Source organism: Lissotriton vulgaris, chromosome 2_1 (assembly GCF_964263255.1).
Source record: "Lissotriton vulgaris chromosome 2_1, aLisVul1.2, whole genome shotgun sequence".
Taxonomy (NCBI): Eukaryota; Metazoa; Chordata; class Amphibia; order Caudata; family Salamandridae; genus Lissotriton; species Lissotriton vulgaris.
In genome coordinates this window covers 1693294646-1693318735 of record NC_141687.1, presented here as the reverse complement: position 1 = coordinate 1693318735, position 24090 = coordinate 1693294646, and the positions used below count along the sequence as shown (strand labels likewise).

The window sequence follows — 24090 nt, the reverse complement described above, 5'->3', positions numbered from 1 at the left end:
TGAACTCAAGGTTGTTAGTAAAGCTGACACCTCTAATGTCATTAAGTTTTTAGGTAGTGTTTTTATTCGTGAAGATTTTCAAAAAAATATTCTCACTGATAATGGTGTTCAATTTAAGTCTTTTGAGATGAAGAAGTTTCTTGATAGGGCTGGTATCGCGCCTCAATTTTCTGCACTCTATTACTCTAGGGAAAATGGTGCCATGGAAAGGGTAAATCAAAGGTGTTACAATTGGCAAATTCAAGGTAAAAAGTATTTTGACTGTGAACTTATGAAAATGCTTTGGATCTCTAGAGTTACCAGTCATGATTCCATTGGCGAGAGTCCTTTTGGTGTGATGAGAGGTCGCATTCCTTAATCCAAGGTCAATCCTGGCTAGATGAATAGAAGCAAACAAGTAGACAATATTGCAGAAAGAATCAAGAGCTGTATTTTTGCTTCTCAACGTAAAAACAAAGAACATGTTGATAAGAAGCATTGTGTTTCTGATGTTAAGTTGTGTGGTGACCAATGGGTTCGTGTGAAATCAAGTAAGAAGGTTGCTAAAGGTCAAAGCAATTTTAGTTCTCCTACCCAAATTGAAAAAGTTAGGACAACACCGTTAAATTATCTGATGATAGTGTGTATCACATTAATTGTTTATTGCTTTTTAAAAATATTCAGGATATTTCTATTAAAGACTCTAAACATTTCACACCTTCACACAATTAATGGTGGATTCGTTTTCATCCTGAGAATTCATTCTCTTCTGATTCTAAGTCAAACGTTTGTATTCACAGTGGGGATGGTTTGTGTAGTTTTTCTACTGATGGTATTTCTACTTTAGTTGCTCTAATTCTAGAGCTGTTGCTGTTGATTGTGAGTTTTCGGAGAGAGAGTTAGTACGTTTGGTAGAGGCATTGTTAAACCTAAGGGACTTGAAGACTATGTTTGTGAATCTTAAATATACCTTATTGTACTTTTTCTTCTTTTTTTTTTTTTTTTATCTGTAAGAAAGAGGATGTGTAGTTTTGGGGTCTCATGCTTATGTGCCATATGTTCTCTCTTATAGTTCCTTGTTAGAATTGTTCTGATTCTTATGAATTAAGAATCAGACCAATTGCAGCGTTCCTTGTATTTATAGCTGTGCTTTGGAATGTTATGCCCGATGCTGCTGGCTGCTTGTTACTCTGTTGACTGGGACACGTAGAGGATGCACGTTATGACCGATGCTGCTGGCTGCTTGTTACTCTGTTGACCTGGGCCACGTTGCGGTTGCATAAACAAAGAAAATACTTAACAACCTTTCTGACTACAAGCTCTTTGTTTTATCTGGTCCCAAAACGTGAGTGACAGTAGGGGAGCCAATAAGCCAAGGCAGATGGAGTTCGTTCAAACTTATGGAAGCGATAGAAGAGGGCCAACAAAAATCCAGTTACTGTAAGCATTTGTGCATGTTGTGAGTTGTGTAATGGGGGAAATTGTTTCGTCGACAGAGAGATAAAGCTGTCTCCTGTCAGACCCTTGTATGCGTCTTCATAGGTAATGCACACTTTGGGAAAATAAAATGGTTGTAAACTATTTTGGACATCATAGAGTAATAGTGCTCAAATGCCTATTTTGACATTGCACGCACACTGACATTTTAAAATGATTTTATCATAATATTATACTCAAAGAAGAAACGCACAGTGAGAGAAATTGAAACTTACTCGCATGTAGGTACATGGTTTCATTGCATCTGCACTCTGCAATCCCTGCATTGTCATAGCACTCTTCATCACTACCACATGCAGGGTCACAATTCAGCACGTCTGAAAGAGAAGAAACAATAGATGTGAAGTGTGGGTACACTCTGGGAATATTAGTGAAACTTAATACCATCGCAGACAAATACAACACCAAAACAGTTTTTAAGTTTTTTTTGCGCAACTTTCCACCCTCACTTGTGGGCCATATTATCAAGAAAGGGCGATACATTAGCCCTGATTTATTGTCAGGAAACTGCCGCTAAGTCAGCAACAATAGGCTTGATAATAGGCCCTTGTGAATTCCCTTAGAAGCCCCGGTTCTGGTGTTAAGCTGGGCTTCTATGCGAATTCACATGGGCTTCTAAGGGAATTCACAAGGGCCTATTTTCAAGCCTATTATCGCTGATTTAGGGGCAGTTTCCTGCCGATAAAAGTGGCGATAATGTATCACCCTTTCTTGATTATATGGCCCTTGTGTTATTCAAACTTTTAAGGAATTCTGGGGCATATTATCAGGGACCGGTGTTAAAATTATTGCCGTTTTATCGGCAGGAAAATGCAGATAAAACGGCGATAGTGGGCTTGATAATACGCCCTTGTTAATTCCCATAGAAGCCCATGTTAACATCAGAACATGGGCTTCCATGGGAATTAACAAGGGCGTATTATCAAGTCCATTATCGCCATTTTGAAACTGCCGATAAAACGGCTATAATTTTAACACCGGTCCTTGATAATATGCCCCTCTGTTTTAGTCTTCGCATCAGCACGTGGCTTGAAAACACAATCTTGCGTTTGTATAATGAAATGCTATCATCTCACTTTACGGCCTTTTAACCATTGAGCAACACATTAGGAAGCCTCAACAAATAATCACAAGAGAATTTTAAATTACTTCCAACCTTCTCATATACCCATGTACTGATAAACCAATTGATATGGCATTTCCATAAAGCAGCGCTTTTGCGTATTCAGTGTGAAAATTTATTGTATTTGTACAGTTTAATTTTGGCACTGGCAGTTGCTGATGAATTTATCAGGATTAACTGGTTATAGGGCCTGTAATTAGACTTCAATTTTTCTGCCTGCACACAGACACAATGTCCAAGAGGAAACATTAGAAACAGTATTGCACATAAATTAGAAGTAGCTCTGAGGCCACTTGTAGCTTGACCTCACCAAACACAAAACACCACCCCAATTGACACAAAAACTGTATTGCTACAAAGCAACACACACAAACACCAACCAAAACTGCTTAGTTAGATGTACACTGTCGACTCTAATAGGATCCTATAGTTTCAATTAACTCACAAACATACTTCAAGGCAGACCCATGCACAAAATATTTTCCCCAAATGGCATGTACCCCAAAAGGTCTAGTCTGCGAGCTCCCCTTACCAAACACAAGAAACCACAATAATACATGAGATTCTGCAATCCCTATAAACAAGTGACTGCTTTATAATTGGCTACTTGTGAAAAAAAGACGTCAGAACTCGACTATCATAAGCTATGACAGTCTAGTTCTGATGTCACAATGCCGGCTGCGAGCAGCCGAGGTGAAAGGCAGATCAGGTCACGGAGCACTTGTAATGAAAGGCACTAGTGGAGAACACGCAGCATATTTAGGTATTTTAGGGCAGATTTACAAGCCCCTTGCGCCACTTTTGGGTCTCATTGAACATGCGAAAAGTGATGCAAAAGTGGCGCAAGGGGCTCATAAATCTGCCCCCTGGTATTTGAATCAGAACAGTGGCGTGGAACATTGCGGTTAATGCAGCCGCATATGTACTTAAACCTCAAACGTCACAAATCAATCTGACAAGTCTTGTTTATTTGTGCTTTAAATGTCAAAAATAAAATTAAATCGCACAGCATGTACATCACAATTACATCCAGCTGCCCACGAACTGACAGATATTCCTTTTTGAAGTAAAGACGCTAGTCTCTATTTATTCAGCCCCGATTACCTTTTGCAGAAATGTTAATTTAGGCGAGGTCAATGTTAAGCAAGGACGATCCACTAAATGAATTTAAGTATTTATTTATGCTGGAAGCACCAGAGGTAATAGAGAACAGACAGTTTGAGCACCCTTCCTGCTCCACCGGCTCCTCGGACAAACTGTCCTCACAATCTCGAATTTTTAGTGTAACTAGGGAGCAGCCCGAGAAGGAGCATTCAAGAGTAAACAATACACAAAATATCTTCCCCCAAACCAAAATATATGAAAAACAAATAAATGAATTATAAAAACTTAGTAACATAATACAAAATAAATATTAATATGAATGCAAGATTACACAGCATCTAATTATCAAGGCAAAACATAATAACCAATGTGAAAATGAATACAAAGCTATACAGTATCAAGATCACATTCATAGTCAGATAACCATTTAGGTTTACATCTTACACGTTTGCCAAACTCAGAGGATTTATCAATGCTGGTCTCGGGCAAAGTGTTGCTTGCTCCGGTTAAAGTATTGCTGCAAAAGCCTTCAACGGAAGACTCCTCAAGCAACGTAATGCCACAACCACTTTCAACATTTTCATTCAATAACCTATCATCAGCATCTTGTCTCACCACGCTTGAAGAATTACCACCAACAGCTTTGTTCATAGTGATGCTATCTGCGATACTATCGCAAATGTCATAATCATAAACAAGTCCAACTTCTTAGTGAACTTATCATCCCTTGATAAATCTTGATTAACCACAGCAATTCTCTTTAAATTCTGAACTTTGCCATCACTTAACAAAACATCATTGCGTAATACCTCCACCACAGTTAATGGCTCAGAAAATTGACTCTCACCCGTTTTAACCTTACTAGGAGTTCTCACTTTAACTAACATCCCTATCTCCATCCTAACATCTTTAGAATTGGTTTTGAGATCATACTGTCCCTTATACTTCAAATGGGTATTCACAATTCTTTTCCTGATATCTTCCACGGAAATCACATTGTTAATAGGATGCAGAAGCCAATCAGGATTAACTTTAGTTTGCGCTTCTCTTCCTCTCATGACAACAAAAGGGGAAACACCTAAAGCACCATGCACAGAAATTTTGTAAGTCCATACTGCTTTAACCACTTGGATTTCCCAATTTTTATTGTTTTTCATGGCCAATTGAACAGCATTCTTGATCACTCTGTTGAAGCGTTCTATGATGCCATTGCCGCTGGGGTTGTACAGAGATGTAGTTTTGTGTTTAATGCCAACCATAGCAAAGTCATTTTGTGCCTTACCCGAAACAGATTGCACATCATTATAGCTAACTATAAGTTTAAGAATACCCTCATTGAGAAAAACTTAATCTAGGAATACAAAAACTGCATCAGAATCAACTCTGTTAACAATTTTTATGACAGGCCATCTGGAGAACATATTAAAGCAATAACAAACTTTTGATTTTCTCCAATGGGGCCCTACTGTCTATGGCTAAAGTTTCCCAAGGACCATAGGGAACAATAGGTTCACACATAGATGGTTTCAATGTTCTTAAGGACTTATCAGAATTGACACAAGCAACAAAATTCCTTACACATCTTTCCACAAACAAGTCAAATCCAGGCCACCAAAACCACTGTTTGACCTTATGTTTGGTTTAAAAAATACCCTATGCCCTTCATGAAATAGAGCCACCATCTCATTCAAAAGACTCCTTGCAGGAATTACTCTCTCTCCCCTTTAATTATGTTGTCTTCGACACTCAATTCACATCTCACCTCCCAAAATTGCCTTTGTTCCCTGGTAAGACTAGACTTACTAGGCCAACCATCTTTAATGTATTCTCCCAGTTTAACTAAAACCCTGTCACAAGAACACTCTTCAATCCATTTTTCTTTCTTAATGCATGTTATGCCTTGATCAAAAATGTATGCAATTCTAAAATCTTCCCATTCAGACACTTCACCTTCCTCACTGTCTAAAGGCATCCCGGAAATAAAATTGGCAGTAACATTGCTTTTCCCAGGAACATATTCAATAGTATAGATACAATCTTGGAGTCTCATAGACAATTTGGCTATCCTAGCTGAAGCTCTAAACATGCCCTCAGTAGTTAATAACTTGACAAGAGGTTTGTGATCTGACCTCAACTCACATGCTTTACCCCACACAAATGACCTAAAATGTTCAAGGGTCAAAAAGCAAGCCAAAGTCTCTTTTTCTATCAGAGAGAATGTTTCCTCTAAAGATGATAAATCTCTAGATGCAACAGCAATGGTCGTTTCCAAACCTTTTGAATGTTTTTGAATTACCACACCATTTAAACCTTTATTGCTTGCATCCACTGTGACAATGTTATCAAGATCAGGATGAAAAATTCTTAAGGCAGGAGCATTGGCAATGTCTTTTTTGATCTGCTCATATTCTGCTGGCACTTGGAAGACCAACAAAATGTACATCTTTGTTTTAGCAATTGCCTCACATTGTAGATTTGGTTGAAAAATCCCTGACAAACTTGGAGCAAAACTCAGCGAGTCCTAAAAATGATCTCAACTCCTCCTTGTTTGAAGGAGCTGGTGCTTTGATGGTAGCATCTATTAATTCAGGTTTAGGTGAAATGCCTTTTTCACTAAAAACATGTCCCAGATAAGAGACAGATGTTTTGGCAAACTTGCACTTAGAAAACTCTACAGTGAGATTCCTATTATTCAAAATCTCCAATACATCATTTAAAATAGAATCATGTTCTTATTTAGATTTACCATACACTAATATGTTGTTCTGAAAGCATTCGACATTTTTTTATCTTACCAAAAAGGTGATGCATTAGCCTTTGGATGACAGCAGCTGCAGACGCTAACCCAAAAGGCATCAGCTTATGTTGAAAACAACCCATGTGAGTAATGAATGCAGTGCACTTTTTACAATCCTCTTGCAATTAAATCTGATGATATGCTGCAGATAGGTCAAGGGAGGTAAACCATTTGGCACAATCCACAGAGGCAAGCATTTTAGAAATTTTAGGCAATGGAAATTTGTCAATGATACTGTTGTTATTAAGATAGCGTAAGTCTATGCATAGCCTAATTTTGTCATTATTCCGTCTTGCAATAACCACCGGAGATAACCATACTGCTGCTTCAATCCCCTCAATAATATCTGCTTGTAATATTTTATCTAATTCCATTCGTACCCCATCCATCAACAACAACGGAATGTTTCTAATCTTGTGAATTTTAGGTTGACCTGTGTCTTTAAGGATGATGCAATGCTCAAAATTAGTAAGATTGCCAATTTTTCCTGAAAATACTTTAGGAAATTTGACTTTCCCTATTTCTTCTCCAACATCAATGATCATGAAAGGCTCAGGAGCATTTAGATTTAAAATCATTCCAAGGTTGCCTTGATTGTACCAACCTAATACAGATGGACCATTTTTTGCAATTTACAAATGCCCTTGACTCGCCCAATTTTTGAACTTGAAGATAAGGGTCTGTAGCTTAGCATATCATTTGTTTCACCTGAGAAAATTTCTGGCCTAATGTTTGTAGGGAACAAATTTCCTCCTATATGTTTTACAAAACTATTTCTCCACACATTCTCATTAATAATGTTGCAGGGATTCTGCGTCTACACAGAACTGTGCACAGAGACCCAGGACATCAGTGATTTGTGGTGGACCAAAAAACTCACCTCAGTACCTATAAACCCTAACCAGCTAGCATCAGTGTCACATTAGCTCTTCGTCCTATAGTAAAGGGACCAATGATTAGACAACCCAGAACATGCGACTTAGGTTATACTCAGGAATGGTGGGAAGCAAGAACACTCTTTCATTATACTCTCATACCAGTCCACAACAGAGTAAAAAGAGACACGGGGAAGGTTAAAATATTTGTTTTAACAACGTGCTCCTAATTGCAGTATCTTTGCTAACATAAGCAGACATATGATTAGAAATAATATCATCAGCATTGTTACAATTCCATAAAACACAAAACGAGAAATCATATTACAGTGATGGTGAGAACAGGTCTTAGAGTGCCTAGTGTAACACCCTCCCTAGATAGGAACTATATTTTATAAAATATAGAAGGTATCTTAGGCTTGTGTGGGGGACCCCTTACCTCCAAGATCAGCAGGAGTGTATCACTTCGGGATCTGCAAAAGCACTTGGTCTCTCTGGAAATAATGGATTTTTCCAAGTGCCTGAAATCATGCTTACAGTGCAATATTAAAGGCCCCAAAATCGTGTTGGCTGCAGCTGCATGTATGTCATGTCTAAAACGTGAGCCAATCAGCCCTAACAACAGCTACCTTGTTATGATAAGCTTAGAGGCTTTAGCACTCACTGTGCAGGCTAGGGTCGCGATGTAAGTCTAGGGATGCTGAAAACAAGCCATTCTCATGTGAAGCATTTCACGCAGCATAACTTACAACAACAGATATAGGCAGTGTTGTGTGCAAAAGCAGCAAAAAGGTAAAATGGCGTTTAAACTTCTAGTAAGCCTATGCTAACATAGCAATGTGCGCAACAAGGCCCAGGCCTCACTACAATAATAGTATAAGGTGACCTCAATCCACATATTTGTTGATTTGAACACTCCCAATATTCATTAAACACATAGGTTTTTTTCTACCCCCATCATCAATAACTATTAATAAGAATGAATCCTTTGTTTGAAAAACTCTATTTGCTAATTCTTCAGTATCAGAATCATCACTTTCCTCAACATACTTCACTTTAGAAGTTTTCTTTGACCTACATACTTCGGTATAATGTCCAATTTTTCCCGAGACAGAACATTGGGAGCAGGACAAGATTGACTGTGTGCCAAATGTGTTTCACCATTACAACAATAGCATCAGAAAATCTCTTTCTTTTTGTTCGGTTGAAATTTTATATTTTTCACAACTTTCTCTCTGTCATTAGTTTTGTCATTAGGAATGTGTTGGACTTGGCGCTTTTTGCAGGGTCATCCCTAAACCTTTTGCCTTTCTCCTAGCCTATTTTCTGACACGTTGTTAGTGGTTTTAGGACTCTCGGCACTTTAGCGCTGCTGCCCAGTGTAAAGTGCGTGTGCTCTCTGTGTTACATTTGGTGAGATTGGCCTGCCCTCCGATAGGAATGCATTGAGGGGTTCTCTGATAAGATTGTCAGTGGTAATTCCTGTTATGAGATGAGCAGTGTGGTCAAGTTTAGTATGGTTGGAATAGTAATAATAAATGCTATGCAATGGTGTGTGCATATTTATTATGACTATATTAAAAATGCCACTTTTAGATGTTGGCATTTCTGTGTGCTATGTGTCTGCCTGCCTAATGGGAATTGCATGTCTGTCTTTTGAGTGACAGGGGCTGTGAGCTGTGTGTGGCTCCAGGTTGGGCAGGGTGAGTCAGAGCTAGGCTGAATAGGACATCTGCATTAGGAGTAGTGGGAGGAGTAATCCCCTGACCCTGAATGGGTCCTTGCCTAGCCTGTACAATGCTGGCTCCGCTCGCTGTCGTGTGTCTGTTCACCTAGCCTCCACTTGACAAAGGGGAAGAGGAACTTGGAAAACAAAGTGCTCCGATTCCCCCCAACCAGTTTCTGCTGGTTCCCCAAGCCCTTTCTGGCGCAGACAAAGGGAAAAGGTATATAAATACTGGGGCTATGACCCCATGAAAATGTTCTGTGCTTGCTTACTTGGAGGAGGCCCTCTGCCAGGAGGAACCGCCGCGGCACCCAGCTGTTGTCTCCTGGGGGTCCCTGCGTGCTGGCCTGCCTGCCAGGCTGCCCTCTGCTGTGGTCTTCCCAGCACCAAGGACTCTTTATTTCTGCCCGCTTTTTAGAGCTTTGCAAGCCCTATAATTTGACTATCTGGGGAAAAGGAGCTTGGGGGCCTTGCAGCGCTGACCTGTCTCCCCTACTGAGGGAATCCCGACATGGGGATTTCCCAGCATTGCGGAAGGTGAGTGTTGATCCTACCCTTCTTTGTGCATCTTTGGAGCAGGTTGCTACCCCGTGTTTCTGCACCTGAGGAGGGCGGATGCCCACCCCGTCGCTGGTGTGTGTTGTAGGCAGGCGAGAGCCCACCCCATACTACGCCGTATGAGGGAATCACTGCCACGGCTCGGGGAGCACCAAGTGGAAGACAGGCGCCCGCGCTTAACTGTGGGTAGGGCCTGCTACAGCAGCTGGATGGAACCTCACAGGCTCCATTTCCGCCTCCCCTGGCCAGGGGAAGCCATCCGGATCCTCGCGGGCTCCACATTGAAGGACCAGATAAAGTGAGGAGAGGCCAGGCGGGGGCCCTTAGTCAAAGCCCAGAGACGACCGCAGGTATCGCCTGTGGCTTCTGGAGGAGACCAGAGTCAATTTGCAGAGGTCCGTGGTAGACAGAAGGAGTTGCCCCTGCAGCCCCGGTGAGTGGGGCTTCTTCATTATTGAAGGTCCTTGAGGCACTACAAGAGCCAGTCTTTGTTTTTTCTTTTTTTTACAGCCGCACCGCAGTCATAGGCAGCTGCATCTTGGGGGTTTTCTCGGCACGCAGCCAATTGTGCCAGTCAATGCACAGTGCCTGCGCGGTCCCGCCGTTACGAGACGCTCCAACGCTGGGGGCATTTGTTTTGCAAAGTTCCAGAGTGGGGCTTAACAATGGCACAGTGGTACCGATCGGGGCACATTGATGGTGCCCATTGGGCTACATTTATTGGGAGAGCCCCAGAGCGGGCCCCGGAGCCCAACACTGTTTTTCCAGTGCCCACATTGTTGCCTGCATAGCTGCACTGCAATTAGCGGCAGCAGCTACGTTTAGGCCTGGGCAATTGGGCACTTTTGGGATTCTGGTGCATTGGCAGCCGCCCTGACATTTGGGACATTGGGTATTTGAGCCCTCTGAGAAGGCCAGTTGGCCAGGGGGACTGTGCTAGGAGGACATGGTGCCAGGCCCTAAATGTTATTTATGTGGTGCGCAGGAAATGTGGTTTATGCACCTTGATTTAACCTTTACTGTGGTTTATGTTATGAGGTTACTTTCTGCTGTGATTTATGCCTGTAGCGTAATTCATGATTAGGAGGTTATAGTCTAATAAGTTTAGGCTTTTGAGGTAGGTGCATAATGTATTTTACACCTGATAGGAAACTATGCATAATATGATTTGTGTTGAAGGATATAACGCTGAGTACCATGCTTGCCAGTAATTAGTGGTTGTGTTCTACATTAATTATTGGTTCCACATCTACTATTTTCACTTTGTGATAGTTCTGACAGTGGCCCAAATGGTCATGTCATGTGTACATAATCCCCTGTAAATACTGCCCAGTGCCAGTTGGCACAGTGTATATTGTGTGATTACAACTCTAATGTGTTCTGGACAATTGAAATGCTATTTTTATATATAACCTTGTGTGGGTTTCCTTTTGTGGTGTGCCTAGGGTGTTGCTGCTTTGTGTATGTGTGTTGCGTAAATGCTTTACACATTGCCTCTGGGATAAGCCTAACTGCTCGTGCCAATCTCCCAGGGGGTGAGCAGGGGTTATCTTCAGCATGTAACTCCCTTTCCCTGACTAGAGTGGTGGTTTCTTCCTGGCGGAGGCGGAAGCCCTAGCCAACCAGAAATCCCATTTCTAACAGAATGTACCTCTTTTCCTTGTTTTGCTAACCACATCATCTTGTTTATTAGAATCCTCGCCTTTAACATCTTTTAAACTATGACTTGACGTTTTAGCTTTTCGTACTATAGCTGGAATGTCAGATAAGTTGTCATCACCATTAATCCAGAGCCTTTCTTGGATAGCTGGATCATTAACATGCATACCAACTTAGAAGAATTGAAGGTAAACAAGGTCCTTAACCTGGCTCAGCTTACGCTAGATTCCAAGTAATTAATTTGAGCAAAGGCGAGGCGTAGATTCAAGGCAGAAGTATCCTCAGTGAAAAATGTTCCTCAGTCTTCAAGATTAGTTGAATGTTGATGTCGTCTAAGACACAAGCGCTGTACTCCCACACGCTTAGGTTCGTGGTGCTCCAGCGTAGAAGTAATCGTCGGTACATTGGTAGGTGAGGACGATCCACGAAATGAATTTAAGTATTTATTTATCTTGGAAGCACCACAGGTAATAGAGAACAGACAGCTTGAGCACCCTTCCATCTCCACCGGCTCCTCGAACAAACTGTCTAGAACTTTTAGTGTAACTAGGGAGCAGAATGAGAAGGAGCATTCAAGAGTAAGCGATACAGCACAGTCAATTAACAAAGTGGGTTATGGCTTAAAATGTCATGCAGTCAAAATATTAATGTGGGAGAAGCGCCGCTTGCTACAAGTAGTTCGCATTCAATATTCCTCTTTGTAAAGAAGTGTTGTCAGCACTGTTAGTTCCTTACTTTTCCATGTCCTCAGCCATGCATCACTTGTTACTCACGTAAATGCCAGGCAGTTAAGTTGATAGTTTCTTACTATCCTTTATCCAGGGGTGGAGGATCTCCCACATCTGTCCCCTGCACAGACTTCAGCTCGTTGTCAGTTTTGTAGATATCCACACCAATTTATTGTAGTTTGAATACAAGTTTATTTTTCAACAAGTTACCTCCAGCTCTCTTTTACAGTTTCTCCTCTCCAACCACCTTTCTTCATAAGGATACATTCCGTTCCTTAGTTCCACATTCTACATTGCATAAGAACATTTCAGCAACTCTACAAGGCACATCTACAGCAACTCTTTCAGCAACTCTACAAGGCACATCTTTGTATGTGCGGAGTTCTCTTCCCTGACTGTGTAGTTTCATCAGTAGCAAACTTACTATTAAATCACAGATTGTGAATAGCAAAAAAATAGTAAACTTACACAAAATTGTAAGCTTAACTTTTTTAATCAGAACCACGAAGTTAAGAACTGAGACTATGAACCTAATTCCTACCTGTGAGCCTGTATATGTCATTTGCTTTAGCATGTGCAGATAAAAGCAAGGATTTTGAATGCTGGGCTCTCAAAAGGAGCATCTGCAATCTTTGTTACACGAATGACTGGATAGTTGTTTCTCTGTTTTGTCATACTGGCACTTTGGCAGCACAAGGGAAACATTGCTGGAGTTGTATACAATTGGATTTTATGACTGGTTATGCTTCAGTGCATTTTCCAGATATCATTATTTTATATGGTCATTTTATAAGGAACCTTAACTTCACTGAAAGTGGCATGCTGCCCATTATGAAATCAGAGCTGGACACATGAGAATTAATTTCCTTTTAATTGCTGGCAGTGTGTGCAAATGTCACTCAACAACAACCCCTTGTTCAGCCCACTTATATCTTTGCTGCTTGAATTTCCACCTTTCACCATGTTGTATGTAATTTACGCTCATAACATTGGGCACATATGCCACTCTGTAATTGTAGCATTGTTGTTCCTACACAGTACACAGATAGGGGCAGGACCAGAGATTCCTTGCCTTACCCCAAGCCCTACATACTGAGCTGCCATCACTGCTCCATTGGTGTCAGCAGGAAGATGTAGTTGGCGATTGAGGGAGGGCCAGGGGCTGGGTTGAGAGGAACAGATTTGTAGCGAGGGCTTTATCAAAGGTTTTTCAATTGGAATAGACTGAGTGTGTCACTGTCAAGGGTGTGGACAAATGTTGCACTGGTGGCATGCACAATGCAGCTTATGTTGTACGCTGGGCTGACTTTAACGATGATGTGTTACTCTTGTTTGGTGCCCGGAATGCATTGTCCGAGGTATGTTGACCAACAGCCCCATGTCAGTCAGACTATTTAAGGCTTCACTAGCAGAAACATGATGGTTCATCAATCTCTAAATAGAATAGAGTTTGGAGTAGAAGGTATTTTGTCACATTTACCATGTTCCTTGTCCACCAAGCTCTAAACAAGGTTTTTAGTTTCCATCCATTAGTAATGAGAATATTTGAAATTGCAGAATTTGAATACTTTGCATTATGGTATTTTGTGTATAATTTCCTCAATGTCAGCCACTTATACAAAATAAAAATCCATCCCCCCTCCAAAACAGGCATTCCACAATTAACATTCCTGTTTGGGGAGCGCTAGAGGGGGCACTGCGGGATGGCTTCCTCGTGAGTCAGCTCCGCTGGTCAGGTTCAATTACTGGCCATGAAACACTCGGTGCGGACACAAAATGTAATTCTGTCGACTTTTTTATTAATCAGAACGACCAGTCCCCACTAAGACAGCAACGGCGGAACTGTAACCCGCTGCTGGAGCCAGAAAATCGGCTTTAAACGATCAGCGTCTGGCGCGGTCCGGAGCGTGCAAGATGGCGGCTCCTTGAGGTTGCGGCGGCTCGGATCGTGAGTGGACCGCGTTGCTGCACCACAGAGCATAAGATGAGGTAGATTACCCAGCACATCGAATAGCTGTATCCCCCAGCGGAATGCCCCATATGTGCTGGCAAACACATCCTACGGTATAATCAGCGAGCATACAAAATGGCGGACCACAGAAATGGAGGAACGTCGAAGGACACCCTTTACTAAGCCCCTGAGCTCCTAACTGCATGTAATTAGCAGAACTTGTCTAGCATACAGGTCAGCTTGCCTCTCGCCAATGCACTTTGCTATATAGCACCAACAGCGTAGACGTGTTTTCACTGCTGACACATATTGCAGTGTTAACGTGCATAAGAATCTAACGACAATACGCTGTGGAAAGGCAATCTGGCTATGAGGCTTGGCAACAATCGTTTATATTGCTGCATGCTGCCATGTGCACACAGGTTTTAACCGAGCTGTGAAAGATACTGCGCTCTATACAACTAGTGTAATACAGCGCATGGAGCCCACTCTGTGTGAAATATCGCAATGATGAACCGAGCGGCACTTAATGTGTTACGCTCGGCTAAGTTGGAACGCCATGACAGTCTGGTGTATTTGAAGTGAAGATGGCGGTACCTCTGTTGTGCAGGCAATGTGAGGTTACGTGTGTAGTGTAAATGTTGGACATCCATGAAGCGTCCGGACAAACCGGACAAAATACAATAGCGTGTGCTGCTGTCTCCCATTATTTCTACTGGCTAATTGTGCCTTGCGCTGTGCAGTTGGAGCTATTGGACTGGTGGCGGTGTCCAGACTGAGCCTGAATTACTTCGAGGTGCAGCACACCCACGGCACGCCCCACTAGTTCGGGCGTCATATACATCATTGCACTTACCCGTCGGCAGTGTTGTCAATATAACAATGGGCATGCCAGATAGACAACAAGCAAAATAGTCATTTGAAATTAAACGACAGACCAAGGGCGCAACTGCCACTGCCACTGAATTGGAAACTGTGACTGTGGCAGGCAACGCCGTGGAAACTGTTCTGCAAGCCATGCAGCGCAGTCTGCAAGACAATGTGAAACTAGACTCCCTTGCTCAGCGGGTTGACAACATGTCGGCGAACTAGACAAACGTCTAGATGAGGCAGAGAATCGGATAACTGCAGTCGAGGACAAATCACATGCTACCACAAGTAAGTGCGCAGACATGCAGGGGCGTAGCTAGAGCTTGGGGCGCCCGGGGCTAACCCTCAGATTGCCGCCCCGGGGGGGGGGGGGTGCTGGGGAAAAAGGACGGTGAGCACTTGAAAGATGCCAGAGTCTCCGAGGAGAGACACGTAGTATTGCTGATAACAGTTACCTCAATCATGCAAGTTACATGCACATACATGACACGGTCAAAGGCTAGACAGCTGAATACACCAGTGACTGGCAGTACAAAAGAGAACACACAGACTCAATGATCTATCTGGTGACTCAGAAAAACCATGGCATGTCTAAATTGTGAGCTGGGCACATGCTTGCCATAGGCCCCACTGGCTTAAATACCTGCCAAAGGTCCCAGCTATACCCTTACCCATCCCTTTTCCCAAAATTATAGTACTGACCTGATCCAAAAAAGTACATAGTGTTCTCTTGCTTATTTTACATTGTATATTGCCTGCCTGTCTATGAAGGTTCCATTGTTCCACCAGATGGCTGGAGTTGGACAACCGGTGGAGGCAAACCTGGAGGTCCATAACATGGTTAATAACGAATCATCACACTTATACTCATTTTTGCGGCAGCCCTGTCTACAATTCTCATCACCATCGGGTTTTGATTACCACTAAACAACCCAGACACAGAGAAACTGTCACCTTATGAGTGACCCTCTTGGCTCAGACCGACTACCATTTTCAATCCGATTTTTTTAATCGCTATTCTATTCTTACTCTTTGACCTAGAAATTGCCCTTTTACTGCCTACCCCCTGAGCATCTCAGATATCCCCAAGTTCTTTCCCTGCCCACATTGCCCGTGAATTATTGAAAAACTGAGATCAGCTGACAGGAATACAACTGCAGACTTAATACCCCCACCCTATTGGCTAGATCTGTAGTTCTCCTCTTCCTAATAAATATTGCAACCATCGCTAGGTCATTGACATTACTCGATACTCAAAATGCGCAACAGGTACACTACTTTGATCAGCAATCATCCTAGTCTTTCTTACATGATTAGGCCTAGTGTATGAGTGAATACAACAAGACGTTACTGCCCTTTGAAGGCGAAGTCCGGGTGACTTTGCGAGCTTTGTGCCCCGCGCGACCTCGACAGACTATGTGCAGTTAGCTCGATAGGAGGTGCCACGACCTGGAGTACCTGACTCTTCGGGGGAGAGAGGGAGCCCCAGAAAAAAAGTTGTGATGCTTTTCTGCACTCATTGCTTTGGAGCTGTTCTGGACCTCATTCACCTCAGGTTTCATCACTGCAAAGCCAAGAGGGTCTTCACTGCCGCAGGGCAGCTTGTCTGCGTGGTGAACCCCACGCGCAGCCTGAAGGTGAGTGTGCCACCTGCGAGCCTCTTTATTTTTAATATGTGAACTTTTGAACTCTAGTGTGCACGACGGCTGCATGCCAGTACTAGGGAGGCAATGTGTACAGAAATCACTTGTGAATAGTGCATGGCTGTCGGCATACATGCTTTTTTCTTCCATGTAAAACGCACATGCCTGCAGATAGGAAGTACAGAAACTATTCATAACATTAGTGCAAACGTCAGATAGTGGGACGATGGCAAGGGAGCTGGGAGGGTGAAAGAAGGTATGGAGGCTTGGGAGATGGTTGGGGTTTATTCAATGGAGGGCTCCTTTCTCAGGGGTGCCATAAGACTTGGAGCCTGATTTGCATTTGGATGTTAATTGAAACTACTCTGATTTTTGGAGGAGCTGTTAAATGTGGAGGAGATTCCACAGGTGGTATGTCCACCACCGTCTTATCAGTGTTTGGCTGGCCTGTCAACATGGGGCCAACAAATAGGGCCCACCCACTGCTCCTTTCAAGTTGACCCATCTGGCACTGCCAAACTGTCCTCCAGGCCTAACACTGCTTCCATGTATGTGGGCATTCAGTCTGTGGCTTCTTGTTCAGGTTTGGCGCTTCTGCACCTGTGTAACCTAACCTGGCTGGATGTCAGTGCCAACAGGAACGCACATGGATGTCAGTCAGTGGACGCAGGGTAGCAGGTTCCATGCTACTCTTTCCCTCCCTCCAACATCATTCATGAGCTGTAAAGACAGCGCCGATAAGTAAGCAGAGCGCAAAGTAACGTTTCCACATTGTATTCTCGTTACCCTCTGCCCCCTCAGCAGCAAAATGGAGGCGGTAGAGAGGTTCACAGAGGGACGGAGGGACAATGTGAGGTGTTTGGTGCGTAGAAGCAGCATGGTGTCACACTAGTTGGTGCAGTGGAAGTAATGTTTGTACATTTGGTCTCCATGTACTAAAGTTATGTTTGGGTCCCTACATGACCGAACCGACCCCGAAGGTAGCGTCTATTTATTGACTAAACACTAAAGGCTTTTTCATTCGCAACGCTAAATAATTGCACTGAAACACGCAACTCGGCGACTCTGCACTAACTTTAGTAACAAGGAGGCCTAGAATGAAATCCAAAATCTAACGGGCCGCGGCAGAGTGCAAAACGAGTTTGGGTGCTTGTTTGTTGGAAACAGAATGTAACTTGGTGCAATCATCATTCATTGTATTTATTGGACGGACCGCGGACGGTTCTTTATTACTTTACTTTCTCTCGGTCTCACCTTGTATTACAGCAAGCAGCAGGCTGCAGGCAAGTCAGAATGGTGGTCTCCTCTCCACGCACTCCGACTACTCGATACGACGAGGGGCGAGCGAGCGTAGGGGGCAGTGAGCGCATAACGCGCCACACTGCTAAGGTGTGGCGAAGGCTGGCCAAAAATGTCCTACAGGGCCGTCATTGGTTGCGCTCGCGCGCGCCACGCACGCTACCACTGATTGATGGCCCTGATGGACTAGTGTGAGCGAGGCTAGGGAGGGGGGGGCCCAACAACGGTCGGGTTCACACAGATTGGTGATGCTGCTGACAATTTGTTACAGTATTTTTTGCACCATGATCATGTATTGTAGATATAACTTTATCATATTCATATGCCATGCAAATCATGTCTGTGCTAACTTGATTGCTGGGTAACGGCCGGGTTTTTTATCAAAGAAGTGATCAAAGCACTCCTGGATCAAAGCGCCCAGCGCCCTACAGTCACACAGAGGCCGCCACAGCGGCAGTGGGCCTCGGCTCGGCCTCCCTGTATTTCAAACAATCAATGCCGACCCACCCGGCCCCGGCCGCCTCAGTCTAAAAGGTGCCGCCTCAAAAAGGTGTCGCCTGGGGCGGACCGCCCCCACCCCTCCACCCCCCCTAGCTACGCGGCTGCAGACATGGCAAAGATACTGGAAGTCATAAAAAACAAGGCGGAGGATTTGGAAGCCAAGTCCCGTCGTAATAACATCAGAATTACAGGAGTCCCTGAGTCCACAAACACCGGGCGGCTGGAGACCTACGTAGAGGACATGCTTCGTGAAGTATTTGGTGCCAATAACTTTTTATCGTTCCTGATAGTGGAGCGTGTGCATAGATCCTTGGCTCCAAGACCACCACCAGGCCACCACCAAGGCCTATTGTTGGCCGTATCCTCAACTATAGGTTTCGCGACGTAGTGTTGAGGATGGTGAGAGAGAAACAGCAAGTCAACTACCAGGGAAACACGTTAGCATTCTACCCGGATTGTACCATGTCAGTCCAACTAGCACGAAAGGACTTCAACCCTGTAAAAAAGAAACTTTGTGACTTAGGTATTGACTATGCAATGCTCTACCCAGCCTGGCTGAAATTAACATGGGATGGTCGCTCTACCATACTCCAGACACCAAAGGCTGCACAGGATTTCCTTAAGAAAATAGCCAGCAAACGTAAAGAGCAACAGCGAACTGAACAACAGCAGGATTCAGAGTGAATTGGATTTGGACATCAGATAATCTTTGTGTTATTCTTTATATGGACTGCTGGAAGATGTATTTTTTCACCCATGGCAACTAACAGCGGCACCGGAATCCTCATGCCGCCTGTTATGTGCTTTGAACTGGTAGTAGCTTTGCTGCCTATGGGATACCTAGCCCGGATGGGCACGCTGTCTATCCCCCAAACGTACCAGTGTAGATGGATGGCAGACATGTGTCTGAATAGCAGCTGGCGGATAGCGTGTGGCAACACGGTCTACACAAGGTGGTAATGTATGAACTACGCTTATATTGTCCTGTTACAAGAGGAGACCATGGAGGCTGAGTTTTGGTGAATCAATGCCAGGGAACTGTATTTACTGAACTCTGTAGACAGTAGTTGGTATACAATTGGACCATGATGCACTACATGCAAGACCTTTGCAGTGGTTGGGAATATGTTGATACTGGGGGTAGAATAGTGCACTCAGAACTCTATTGCTGCACTATTGGTATCAACTAGCGGGTTGAGTTGGATATAGCCTTTTTGCATTCTCCTCCTTACAGGCCCTCACATTGAATGTTTTGTTATGATGTAGGACTTGGGCAGGGGGAACCAATGCTACCTAATTTCATACGCTAATCAACTATGCTTATTGTATGTTCAAGCTATGCAATGATGGTTTTGTTCCGGTAATATTTGGTCTGCATTACTAATGTATACCTGACCACATCCACTACAATGGATGTAGTTGTGTGCACCTGGCAGACCCCCTAGGCATCAGTTCCCCAAGAAAGTTATCCTTTATACTGTTATTTCAAGTAAGGGTATGGCTTTGGCATGGTTGGGATGCTGAAGTGGGTGGGGGGTGGGAGGGAACAGGTTGGGAAATGTTGTGCAGACTGTGGTACTTGGGAAACATCGCGGACATCCAAATTCACACCACAATATTTAACTTTGCTGATCTTCTAATATGGAATGCTATATGCATAAACTACGTGAAGCGCAATATATCACGCTATATGTTAATAACTAAGTATGGCTACTGTTAAATTACGCCCATTTACATTTAAATTTGATCACTTGGAATGTCAGGGGGCTTGGTCTCTCATGGAAGTCGAAAGACTTAGTAAATGTAAGTAGATGTTTAAAAGCTAGTCTAGCTAACAATTTAAGGGGGGAGAAGAAGAAAATAGGTGTGGGGGGAAATAGAGAAAATAAGGGAGACTGGTGTGTTTTTCTTTTTGAAAGGTGTAGGGGCAGGGAGTTGAGAGGGCGCGGCAATCCCAAGGGGTGACAGTTGCCACATATAGGTCTCATGGACCTATTTGCCAGTATTATTGTTATTATTATTGTGAAATTTATAACGCGCTCAGTTACCCAGGGGCATCCCGGCGCTGGACACAGCCAAGGAAAAAGACTCAAACTCAGCCACTACACCGGAAACAGATGGGTCTTGAGGAGTTTCCTAAAGTGCAGGATGTTAGGCTCTGAGCGTGTCTTAAGGGGCAGGAAGTTCCACTGTGCCGCCACTTGCACCGAGAAACGCCGGCCACCCGAACGAGCTCTTTTAATTCTGGCTGACTGAAGCAGGTGGTTTTGGTCAGAGCGAAGAGCCCGTGTGGACTTATATGGACGTGCCATATTAATCAAAATGGAGGGGCCCCTCCCATGCAGGATTTTGTGTGCAGTGCATAAGGATTTGAATTTCACCCGCTCCTTAACAGGGAGCCAGTGAAGAGTTTTCTGGGCCGGAGCAGCTGATTGTCTCTTAGGGATCCTCATCAGCAGTCTCGCGGCTGCATTCTGAACCTGTTGGAGGGTCTTAAAAGTCGACTCCGGGGCACCGAGGAACAACGCGTTCCCATAATCGAGTTTAGACAAAATAAGACCACGGATCAGAAGTTTCCTTGATGAATCAGGGAGCAACGGTAACACCTTGCGAGCTGACCGCAGCAGGCCAAAACAAATTCCCGCTGTCTTCCTGGCGTGTGTCCTGAAGGACAGATCTTCTTCCAACCATACTCCTAAGCTCTTGATCTCCTTCTTAGGAGATGGTGGAACGCCCAAGGACCGGGGCCAACAACTAGCTATGAGTGCAGGCCTGGATTTGCCAAGCAACATCAGCTCAGTTTTTTCTCCATTGAGCTTCAAAGCAGAGTGGGACATCCACCGATGTACATTGGCAAGACAGTCGTGGAGAACCTCAGGTCGTTCCGCCAGCTGGGTCAGACCTACTACCAGCTGAGTATCATCAGCGTAGCTGATGATCTTCACACCTGAAGGGGAGACCACTCTTTCAAGTGGAGTCATATAAACATTAAATAAAGTAGGGCTCAAAGATGAGCCCTGGGGGACTCCACATTGAAGAGGGAACGAGGTTGACTGCTCTGCCCCTTCCCAGACTTGATAAAAACGGTCTGAGAGGAAGGACTCAAGCCACTTCAGGGCCATTCCCGTAATGCCCACCTCAGACAGACGTTGGAGGAGGACCTGATGACTAACGGTGTCGAAGGCAGCACTCAAGTCCAGGAGGATCACTGCCACTGACCCCCCTAAATCAAGAATGCTCCTTGCTACCTCCACCACTGCCAATAAGACGTTGTCCATCCCCTGACCAGGGCGAAAGCCAGTCTGGGAGTCTCTCAACAAACGATGGAGTTCAAGATAGTGTGAGAGCTGGCGATTGACCAATTTTTCTGCAATTTTGGAAAACCCGGGCAAAAGTGAAATGGGCCTAAAAGTGGCCAAATTGGAAGGGTCCAAGCCCGGTTTTTTAGCAGTGCTTTAACAACTGCTTTTTCCAACTCTGGGGCACCTTACCCTGAGAGAGGGAAAGATTGATAAGGTCCGTAAGCGGGGTGAAAGAATGTTGGCCACTTGTTTGAGCCATTTCATAGGCTCCGGGTCACTAGGCGACCCACTCTTCATCACTTTCTGGACTTTTACAACCTCTTCCTCCGTAAAAGGACCAAAGGAGGACAGCTCAAAAGGGCATGTTACTGGGCCAAAACCCACCTCCAAATTCTGTGACGTCACCGGCAAAGAGGACAAGATCTTCTCTATTTTAGAGTGAAAGAAGTCAGCCAACTCCTCACATTTTTCCTGAGGGTTACCATGCACGACTGGAGGGACCGGAGCCTTCAGAACATCCTTAAAGATTTTAAAGGATTCCCCTGAGGAGTTACTCGCCCTATCAATCCTGTCACTGAAGTAGCTAATTTTAGCGTCCTTCAAAGCGACTTTGTATTTCCTCATGGCTACCTTATAGTCTTGCCGGCTCTCTTCATTCCACTCTCTCCTCCATGCCCGTTCCAATCTTTTACAGATTGTTCTCAGACACCTAAGTTCAGGAGTGTACCAGGGAGCGGAACCAGTTCTTCGTTCCCTGGTGGGCGTTTTCTTTTTCGGTATTATTAGATCAAGGGAACTAGTCAGCCAATTTTCCACATGCTGGTCAGCTGTAATTGGGTCAGAGAAAGGGAGGGGACAGGTTCTCGCCAACTCAACCGCCCAGCTGTCCACTGGCAGCCTAGACCATAGCCGCTCAACTGTATACCGTCTGGGTACAGGATCTCTCCCCTTCTCCAACTGCCACCTAAGGGGGACTGGGCAATGGGACTAGGCAATGGGCTGTCCAAGGAAGCGCCAGGGGCGGCAGGGCCTGTAGGTTCTCTGAATTAGAGAAAGCCACATCCAACTGGTGACCCTTGTTGTGGGTAGCTCCGATGTTAACGAGCTGCAGATCAAGTGCTCCCAACATGCCTCGTAGGTCTCTCGCCACTGCATTGCTCGGATCTTCAAAATGCAGGTTGAGGTCCCCAAGGACTATAAAGTTGGAAGACGCGGCGGCTAATTGTATAACCGACTCAAGAAAAGAATCAGTGAAATTCCCTATCGCTACAGGAGGCCGATAGACGAGAAGGCCCGCAATAGAAATGGTGGGAGAGATAAGTAGCGAGAATTGACAGCCTTCACAGTTATCAATACCGCTATCTAAGGCTTTACACGTAAATTTATCTCTGTACAAAATGGCCACTCCTCCCCCTCTCCCGACCGGCCTATCTAAATGAAACATAAGATACCCAGGAGGAAGGGCTTGGACAACATCAGGTCCTGAGCAAGGGGTCAGCCAAGTTTCAGTAAGAAGCAAGGCGTCTAAGCTGTGGTCCAGAATCAACAAATTAAGGGGGTGGGATCATCAGGGGGGGCTTCCAGGGGAGGGGGTTGGGACGTAGGGGAGGTAAAGGGCACAACATAAGGGAATACTACAGAAAAATAAAAAGAAATCAAAAGACAATAAGCGATAAGCAATTTTGGAGTGTATATTTGTTGAATGGAATATCTGAGTTGAAGGGGTTGAAATGGCTTGGGCAGTTACCTGGCGGTTTTTAATGGCTACAAGGATAATGTCATGGAATGTATGCGGCCTGAATGATAGGCAGAAGAGACAGAAGGTCTTTATCTTGCTAAAAAATATGAGAGTTGATTTCTTACTTTTACAAGAAACGCATATTATGGCATCTGAAGTATATCTTTTGGAGCAGTTGGGGTTCTCAGTTCTAGCCTTCTCAAGACAGGGCTCTAGGAATAGGGGGGTGGCAATACTATCAAGACGGAGGGGTACTACCATTAGGAAGAAACTGGAAAATGCTTGGGGGAGGTGGGCTCTGGTAGAGTGCCTGGTTGGGGAGGAGTGGATAACTTTAGGCTCTATTTATGGCTCTACTGGGGATGACTCGGAAATTTTTGAATTTTTAGATGTGGAGTTGGCTACCTGGGCACCCTGTATTATACTTGGAGGGGACTTTAACATTAATGGAACAGGGAGCTGGGATTAGGGGTATACTGTATCAAGGAAGGAAGAGAAGAGTTTTTCGTGCAGTTTGCTCTTTGGCTAGGAATAATGCCTTAATAGACCTCTGGGATACCCTAAAGCCAGAAGAGAAGGGATATACGTATTACTCTGCGCCGCACAGGGTGAATGCAAGACTAGACTATTTTTTGGACCCTAGCAATTGCTCATCTAATCTCCAGATTGAGAGGATGCCACGCCTACTGTCTGACCACAATCCTCTAATTTTAAGCTTAGCTGCGACATCGATCCCTAGG

At 44.2% G+C, this 24090-nt stretch overlaps 1 protein-coding gene across 1 annotated transcript in view; it reads right to left on the bottom strand.

The window, feature by feature from the left end:
- LOC147733116 (uromodulin-like) overlaps positions 1–24090 on the bottom strand; it is a 195009-nt gene that overhangs the window by 103602 nt on the left and 67317 nt on the right. The window contains exon 4 of the mRNA XM_086955814.1: positions 1692–1793. Coding sequence (XP_086811940.1) covers positions 1692–1793 — 102 coding nt within the window. The remainder of the gene's footprint in view (positions 1–1691; positions 1794–24090) is intronic.